The sequence below is a fragment of the Lissotriton helveticus genome, chromosome 10, assembly GCF_964261635.1.
Source record: "Lissotriton helveticus chromosome 10, aLisHel1.1, whole genome shotgun sequence".
Lineage (NCBI taxonomy): Eukaryota > Metazoa > Chordata > Amphibia > Caudata > Salamandridae > Lissotriton > Lissotriton helveticus.
Window position 1 is genome coordinate 56,620,191 of NC_136071.1, and position 9,923 is coordinate 56,630,113.

General features: G+C 41.8%; 1 protein-coding gene across 1 annotated transcript; it reads right to left on the minus strand.

Annotated features, from left to right (window-relative positions):
* Positions 1 to 4,804: 4,804 nt before the first annotated feature.
* Positions 4,805 to 5,728, minus strand: LOC144785036 (olfactory receptor 1M1-like). Its single transcript, XM_078664157.1, has one exon. It carries the CDS (start codon positions 5,726 to 5,728, stop codon positions 4,805 to 4,807), a length of 924 nt encoding a protein of 307 aa, XP_078520283.1.
* Between the last annotated feature and the right edge of the window lie 4,195 nt (positions 5,729 to 9,923).

Consider the following 9,923-nt stretch of genomic DNA (forward strand, 5'->3'; position numbering starts at 1 on the left):
TAGTTGATGTCTTTGAGCATTGAAGTGTACTCATACACATCATTCACAATAGTCTTGCTCCGCTCCCTTCCTGTAAAGGTCCTGAAGAATATGCAGTGTCACTTTAAAGCAAGGAACATAGTGGAAGACTATAAAAAAGATGTGAGTGATTGAATTAACATCTGTCAATCAAAACTGATGTTTTTTGGCACTGATAGAACAGATCCAAACTGTCTTTGAATATTCGAATGGCCACCCCTGTGTTCTAATTCTGGTAGATATGCTTGCCATTGGATGACCATCTATCATGGACGTTATTGGTTGGAATCACAGTATCTGTTGTTAAAGTGGCTATGGTTGACCTTCTTGCATTCATGAAAAATATGAGGGGCTATCTCTGTAGGCACGATTGAGTTGGTTTGATTAGAGTGGAGTGAGGAGGACGGTCTGCCTGGAAAAGTGAGGAGATACTAGACAGGAGAAGATTGTCTGTGAATTGGTCGTTTGAAAGATTGCAAATACTGAGCTCGAATTAGGAGAATAATATGCACTATATTTGGATTATGAATTTATGGTGATATTTATGAATGAAGAAGTGCTTACATTGTATATGCTGCTCAAACCCTGAGGAAGTCTTTTGGATATTATACCATAGACGAAACACGTGTTGGCTGTATTATCTGAGAACAGAATTTGTGTGTAAACAAGTCTTTTTGAGAAACTACAGAATACAAAAATAAAGACTGCAGATTTACACTGGATGTTATCAATTTTTCATGGACTCATGATCAGAAATATGATTGTATAATATAGAGGTATATACATTGTGTCACTGCTCAGGGAACCATATTTTGTTTATCTCTGTAGCTGTCCATTATGGCATACAATACAAAGGTCATTCCATTGTTACATTACAGAGCACAACTTTGGGGGTTATTCAGGATGGAATCTTATTCTAAACTTGTGAGAAGGTTCACTTTAGAATAAGACCCTGGGTTTAAGAACTCCAGACCAGATGTGCAAATGCATGTATTGGTCGCAAACCCTGCAATTATGTAAACGTCAGGTTTGTGATAGGTAAATGCATGTTTCAAATGCACAAAACCTATTTAGTGATACAGTAACAGGTTAGAAAATCGCTAAATGGGTTTCAAAAACTATACTGAATTGGTATATGGAAGGGGTGTGTTTAGGGCATCCTCAGGGTATTAATGTTTTGCAACCAAAATCCAGCCACAAACATGAATATTTTTCTGACTGCACAAAGGTAGTGGTAAACCATTCATACATGGAAAGAGGTATCCAAGGGATTCCACCTCTTTTGTGAATGGTCCAAAGCATTTTTAAGAGTAGGCAGTGGTATATAGCACCCCTGCCTGCTCTAGAAAAAGTTGTCTTTTTTTCAGTGCAGCAAGTTTTCTTTTTAGGAAAATGTACTGCATTTTTAAAACAAGATTGCCTTATTTAAAAGAAATCACAGACATTGAGTTATGCTTAGCCAGTAGGCCATTATCCCTGTGAAGACAACAAATTTTAGTGGGTCAGAATTTGTGACCTACCCCATTAATTCCAACCCACTACAATTCAGATTTTTAAGAACTGACCTGTTAGTACATAGTTCAGTTCTTAAACATCTTTCCTAGTCTCAAAAATACTAGTCGCAAATTGCGACCAGCATTTTGCAACCAGTAAATTTCGCATTTGGCACTTCCATCTCTATTCAGGCATTTCGCCTTGAACTTGCCTTCTTTTCCGCTCATACAATTGTTTTGTGTGTTTCTGTCCAGTTAACAGTGGGGTATCAAACATGAAAAGGTGAGCAAAACAAAAGGCAAATTTGCAGGTCACATTTAAAATATTTCAATCATCCATAATGCACAGTTGGGATAGATAGGCGTTTTTTGAATTACTCTTACTAGGGCTCAATTTAAATAAATAGGTATGTAACAAATGCTTTGGTTATCACAACTCCAGAAACTAAAGCCTGTAGGTAAAGACCATACAGACTGCAGATATGAGGACTTGGTCAAGACTGGCATTGTAGAATATTACTGTAGTAGTAGGTTAATCCCAAATATGAGATACATTTATGGTATGTAGAATGAATGGCTCCCATTATATAAGATGAAGGGAGGTTTGTAAGGGATGCTCATCTTTACAGATTCTGCACTTAAGGAGATCAGAACCTCTGCTTTTTATTTCATTGTTCTACTGGTGTATAGGGAGTTACATACAGTGCTATTAAGGAAGCTATAAACGTTTGATCAACGCAGAGTCAATGAACATTAACTTTATAACGTGTTAGCAAAACATTTATGATGAACTGTGCCAAAGCCATTGTGAGTGGTTTGAGGAAAATTTGCCCCATCATTTAGAGAACTTCTAAGTCTGGGGTATCCAACCTTTTAAGTAATAGGAGCTACTTTTGTTTAATGAAAATCACCCCAAGCTACTATTATTGTTAGTGTTGTTAATGGTGACTACATCAGATAAGTGGAAGAGGTGTGGCGCCGCGGCCAGGGCGACTGACTCCGGAATCTGGGGATCAAGGTTCGATCCCCGGCACCGGCAGCAGATTAGCCCAGCACCATGTGACTCTGGGCAATAGCTTGCTTAATCTTCCCGACGGCCCCCAGCGCCTAGAGACCCTTACGGGTGAGTGTGCGCTTTACAAATGTGGATTTATTTATTATTTATTATTTATAAGAATAAACTAGTGTTCAACATATGAAAGATTAGCAGCAGTGATCACCTGCAAAGTTGCCAGCAGTAATGTAAAAAAGCCTTTGTCAATTTCAGGTGCCTCTACATGGATAATACATAACAGCCATGGCTACAATGCCACTGGCACCAAGGTTATATTATTAACTAGCAGCCCGTCCCGACCTTGTCCGTGAGCAATCAGGCTTCCCCGACCCCCGCCCGCCCCGACATTGTGCAGCAGCCCGGCCCCCCGCCCGCCCCGACATTGTCAAGCAGCCCAGATCCCCGCCCGCCCCGTCCCCCGCCTGCCCCGACCCCCGCCTGCCTGGAGCCTTACCTCAGCCGCCGCTCCTCCCCAGCGCTCCTCATTTCACCGCACATTGTGCAGCAGCCCGGCCCCCCGCCCGCCCCGACATTGTCAAGCAGCCCGGGCCCCCGCCCGCCCCGTCCCCCGCCTGCCCCGACCCCCGCCTGCCCGGAGCCTTACCTCAGCCGCCGCTCCTCTCCCGCGCTCCTCATTTCACGGCTCTGCCGCTCCTCACCGCTTACCGCTCCTCCCGCTGTCCGCCGGTCCTCACCCCCATTCCGCGGTTCATCACCGCGCCTCCCCCGCGCCATGTCTGCTGCTCCTCCTCGCGTTCCTGGACGCCGCTCCTCCCCGCGCTCCTGACGTCAGCACGCAGGTCGCGGCCGGCGCTACTTCGAAGGGACTACTTTTTTTTTAATGTTAATTTTTTAAATAACACATATTTCTATACTTTATATAGCCTATGTCCATCTGCACACCCTGACGATTACAATGATGTATCGGGTGTGTGGATTGGCGCTGTGGTTCCCGAGTTTACCCGCCTCAAAGGTGCAAAGTTCTTCCTTTATAATAGTAGTATAGATAAATATTCTCAAATGTTGTATAATTCAGCAGTCAAATATTAGATTTATGTATATTTTGGAAATTATGAGTTCTTAATATATGCACATTTAGAACTTGAAAGCACACTTTTCTATTTTGTTATACATATATTAATTCAATCAAACAAATGCTTCTAATTTAGTAGGCTGTGCTGCATGCAGGAGACGTACTCACAAGCAGCTGGAGAGCTTCTGGTTGGAGAAGCCTGCTCTAAGTATTAGTTGGTTCTATATGCTAGGAAAATCTTGAAGAAGGATATCTTCCCCCGGCTGTGATCTTGCTACCACTATATCCAAATGAAATGTTTTGGGATATGACCGTATGCATAAATGGCTGGTGCACACTTTATTAGGTTTGAGGACTTTGAGTTGGACTAACTCACATGTTCAGATGTCAGTCCTCCTTAGTGTTAGCATAATATTTGCCAGAGGTAAGGAGTTGATACCATATTAATAGACTTCATTTACTGATGCTCAGATTTGATTCCTTTTATGTAGGAAGAGCAGGATAGGAAGAAGAGAAAAGAACTCTCCCTTCTTTATGAACATAGTGTCCAATGGACTCAAGAGTTTGAACCAGATCTCAGGATTAGCATTTGACAAATTGTGAGGAGTTTGTGAGTGTAATCATAGGTTTAATGATGGAGAGATGCTCTTGATGCAGGCATTTATGCACATTTTAAGCAGGGCTGTCATCCAGTAGTAATCAATGAGCAACCAATAGATTTGATCCATCCTTGAATCAGTGCCTGGAATACCCCACAATTTGAAAGAGATATTTAATACACAAATATATCTTATGGAGAAATGCTTTCAGCTGATCACCATAAGCAGGGATGAGGCTAGCTTTCAGTCTAAACTATTTGAGCTCTTGCGAGTTTTTCAGCTTTCTAATGAAGATTTGAGTCGAATAGCATGTGTAGGAATGTTAGGTTTATCAGTTGAATGTCTGAATTAAAGAAGAATGAATAATAATCCATTCCCAATATTAATATTTCCCTTCTTAACCACTTTACTTCCAGGAGCATTATGCTATTTTGCATAAAGGTTCAAATTGAAAATAGCATGCCACTTTAAAGATACTGGATAAGGTGCTGGATGTTTGAAGCTTACTTTGCTGTCATCCTATTAGCCTTTTAAAAGTCCTTTGTCTCATTAAATTTCCTTTTCCGTAATCCTTGGCTAGTAAAAAAAGGCTTATGTTCCAGAAGGTCTATCTATAAAATACTTTCTTCAAGGCCCCTTTGACCTCCTTATTTCTCAAACTGTAAATGAATGGGTTCAGCATCGGGGTCACCACAATGTACATTACACTTATGAACCGGTCAGAGTCAAGAGACCTTGCTGATGCCGGCCGTACATAAATTGCAACAGTTGACCCATAGAACAAAGTAACAACAGCAATGTGGGAAGAACAGGTGGAGAAGGCTTTGTGCTTGGCAACAGCAGTAGACATCTTCATTATGGATGAGACAATGCGGGCATAGGAGACAGCAATGCACAGGAATGGCACACACAACATGGTGCCTCCTTCTATGAGTTGTGTGAAGGTAAAACTTGTGAGATCCGAGCAGGAAAGGTTGAAGATAGGTGGAATATCACAGAAGAAGTGATTGATCTTTTTAGACCCACAGTATGTGAACCTGGATGTCCACAATGTGTAGAGCAATGAATGAAGACAGACTATAACATAGGACCCAGATATGAGCAGAAAGCAGAGCTTCTTACTCATGACCAAGGTGTAATGGAGTGGCCGGCAGATGGCCACATACCTATCATAGGCCATCAGTGCCAGGAGGAAGCTGTCCATGTTACCGATGGAGTGGAAGAAGAACATCTGGGTGAAACATCCCACAAAGGAAATGGTCTTAACTTCACGAAGGAGGTCGAATAACAGTTTGGGGATGGTAGTGGAGGTGAAACAAATATCTATCACTGACAGGCAGCGTAGGAGATAGTACATGGGTGTGTGGAGCCGAGGGTCTCTGACAATCAATGTGATGATTACAATATTTCCAAGAAGTGTCAGTATGTACATGATAAGGAAAGTGACAAACAGGAATTTCTGATGCTCATTGAAATCAGAAAATCCAAACAGAATGAATTCTGTCACTGTACTTTGGTTGCTTTTATCCATCCTTGATATATCCTAAAATGAAAACAGTGGGAAACATGTGAGTCATGATAAAATGAGTGGATTAACACCATACAAGATAAGGCAATGGTAGCTGCCTGAGTTATCATAACCAAAAAACAAGGATGCATGTGCAGCTTATATCAAATGTGATAACTATGAATCTGATGTGGATGCTTACTATATACTCCCCTAGGATGAACATTTCTTTTCAATGGAATCATGAGTCATCTCACACACATCACTTTCCCTCGTGTTACACAGACACCATCTCCTACTGTACAAGTCTTAGGTTGAATACTCAATTCTCTTATCACTCCCCTGTTGTTTGTCTCCCTTGCAGATTCATGCACTCCATGTTGCTGAGATGACTCGTGTTCCACTGAAGACTATGACAGTAATACATTTTGCACATGATTGATGGTTTATGAAGATTTCCTTCTGGTTCCCCTTACCCATCATCTGAACCCAAACAGCCCTGTGTGCTTTACCTCATCTCACCGCAACCTTCTCCTAACTCCTATATCCCCTCCTCTACCCCTTCTTCTCCACATTCCACTACCAGACTCCTACTTCATGTTCAGGTCCCTGGTGCTGTATATCTATGGTTGAATTATATGCATCACAAACCTAGATGTAAACACATATTTACATTATATAAATATGTCCTTCACATTGATAACTGCCCTACATTTTCTACATTCTATTTTCATCAATTCATATTTGTCCATTTTTATCCTCATAATCAAATCTTTTGATTTTCCAGGATCTTTTCTAAAGCCTTTTGGTAAGTAAAAACATCCACTATAGCTATTGAAATATCATGTGGAAGTACACTACTTTTTGGTCGTTTTTGAATAAATAGAGAGCTTTATATCACAGTTCCTCAATAGATCTTCTTGGGTGAAAATTGGCTTATTTGGTTATTTAGAGTATGGTTGAGCAGAAGCACTGTCGTAAATCTGCTGTGCCCCTCCACCCCAACCAAAGCCATGGTTTTTCTGTACTATTTTGTTTCAGGTGGAGTGCTGTGTTTCATATGCTTGAATCTCAGCTGGCTTCACTGTAAGAAATCCTCTGACATCATGTCTGGATCATCAGGTCACAGTGACTAAAATTCAGCCTTACTTTCTCTGCAAGGGACTGCCACCCTGAGCACGTCTGTCTCAGATATGGAACACACCCAGTGACATCTCTCTCCCTACACATCAATGTAGCAGTTTTTTTTAACTATTGCTTTTGTAGTTTGCTTATATAAACACATTTTGCACTGGAAAATAAATTCAGAAACATTTTTACACTGGTTAACTTCCCCTATTGTCAGCTCAGCAAAGCTTCAGTGCCTAGAGCTGCACAGCTGTGGCTGTGCTGAAGATGCAGATATCTGTTCTGACTGGTGGGGATGGCTAAATATGGCGGACAATCCTCTTCAAAGGGAGAGGCGGCCATGGCCTACACTGACCAAGTGAGACTGTGGGCTGCTAACCATACTATAAATGAGGGTCTTATGGCCTGGGATACAAGTTCGGAGAGAAATTCAAATCTTCCAGTTTATAGAGGAAATGTTAAAAATGGGGTTGAATAAACCAGATGGGTTAACAACACTTGAGGTTTAATATTGTGTAGGAGATTGAGCCCGACATTGAACTCAACAGTTAGAGTTTTCTTCTGAAATACAGAGAGTTTTGGTGCATTCCTAACTTGAAACAAAGCCCTTTAATGCCACTTGGACAAGCATGTCAAGGTTCCTTAGATGTGCTGAAACCCCGTTCCATAGTAACTAGTGGGCATTACACAGACTCAGTTTTATGACTTCAATGTAGGGTTTCAAAACTGCATATTTAAGTTAGCAGAATTTAGTCTGCATTCAGGAAACACTTTTCCTGCTCCTAAAATGGGATCAGTACATAAGAAAAAAGCATGTGCCTTGAGCAGCACACGTGGAAAAAGCAAAAAGCCTTGGATTGTAGAGTAAGGTGACCTTTCCTGAACATAAACAATCTTATTTTAAAAATGATGTTTTGTGACTTTCATGTGTGCTGCAATAAGCAGCACACATAGAAGTGACAAAACGGCATTTCAAGATTGTTTATGTGCAATGAGGGGGACCTTCCTGCATATAAACAATCCTTCCCTGCAAGCAGACACCCTTGCATTCTGGTGCAAGGGTGCCTGCGTTGGCGCTACACTGCTAAGTGTAGCGTCAGCGCAGGGGGAAACTCAAGGCTGCACCATATCCTTGTAAATATGGTCCAGCCTAGCGTTTCAGAAGTGGTGGAGTGAGGCGTTAAGCCACGACGGCTAACGCATCATTCCGCCACTTCCTTGTACATATGCCCCCTAGTGTCCACCCTGCACTTTCCTTGTGAAATACTGAAGTATCATGAATTAATTGACATGTTCTCCCTCTCGCTCACTCACTCGCTTGGGCCTCTCTTTACAGTGCCCTAGTCACAGCTGTTGACAAGGGGCATGCTGGTCCTTACCTTATTAGAAAGAAAGTGCAGGTTCCCACTGACTTCTTGAGAGGACTGTTCGTGCTGCTACTGTCTTCACTCCATTATTCCTGGTAGTGCATGAATACATTTCGAGTGAAATCTCACTCACAGGCGGCTGACTGTCAGACCTTGTGTGAAGGGGCCGAACCTAAAGTCTAAATGCACTTTATTCGGAAGTGTAATGTTTGTAGGGAAGCTTCTGGGAGTCATAAAGGCTTTTGAAATGTATCAAACCACAGGGGTTCTCCTGCTGACCCTTCAGTGGATGTCAGTCCAGTTTGGCCAGATGAGAGCTAGTATGCTAACAAAGAAAATATGTATGTCAAACATTTCATATAAACAACCTGCATTTGTTATTTAATCATTCGATGTGTAACCCAGTAGTCTACTTTAGCAAAGGCTTGTTGTTATTGTATTCCTTTTACATGAGTATATTATCTTGTGATGTGATGTCAACAAATACATTATTTAGTTCTCACTCCAAAACCCTTTGGTCACGTGAGTGGCCTCATGAACTCCTGCTGCAGACCTCACAGATTTAAGACCATGTGCAGAGGCAAGGGCTGCCTTCATGAGCTGTAGATTCGCACTGAAGTCTCGCGATAGCTGTCAAGTTCGGTGCAGAGAAATGGAACAGAGTTGTGCTCGTTCATGCTCCAACAATGTCCAGTCAGCCAGTCACTGTCGAATGGTGAAGACCAACTAGCCATGGCAGTTTAAGAGTGAGACATGGGTTGCTAGCAGAAAGTTGAGCACCCCCAGGGCACAGTGGGTGGCATGGGAATCGTATGCCCATAGCTGCGTAGAGAATTGGGCAGTGCATGAAAGGCGACCATTAAAACTCTGTGGAACATCATGGCGCCAAACAGATGCCATATTGGCCAGCCGCTGCTCCCTCACGCCCTTCCCTGGTGCAGCCAGAGCGGTGCTGATAACAGGGACGTGGATTCAGAGACCTCAGGGCTGAGGCTGCAGTCACAGGGGGTATTTAAGTTGGTTGGTATGGCCTTGGGAACTCCATTGCTCTTCACAGGAGCCCCCTGTGTGCAGGGAGAGGAGAACAATTAGCACTTCTGAAACATAAGTGTTTAATGTTGTGGTAGGGTGTGGAATGAGACTCAGATCACTCGTGGGACAGGGTCATTTTAGCTTATTTTGTTGAATGTTTAAATCGCACAACGACTCCAAGATGATATTAGAGCCAAGTTATGGTAATAAACAAAATGCCTGTATTTAATAAGTAAAAAAATAAATGACAGCAAAATACAAGATAATCAGGATTGTGAGAAACAAGAGTCTGGGAATTAAATAACTAAACCTTTGTTTTTTCGTGTGATGCTTAGAAAGTTGTGATCCCTTAAAGAGTATTTTATGCCACAGTGTATTTCTCTTTTCGTTTGTATATGGCTTCCATATTTTTAAGTCAATTGTTTGCCACCATGGACTTACTGCCAATTCCAAACAATACATTTCGAATAGACACTTAAAGAGTAAATAGTGAAATTCAACTTTTTGGATTAATTTTATTTGCTCATTCCTAAGTTATGCAAAGAACATGTTGATGCGTTACAATCTGTATCTGGGTCATTTAAGACTGCTGTTTTATGGTTGGTGGAAAGATTCAATGTGACTGTGAATCTCTCAGTTTCACTTTTGACCTCATGAAGCTAAAGTAGACACTTTACAGTGGTTCCAGTTAA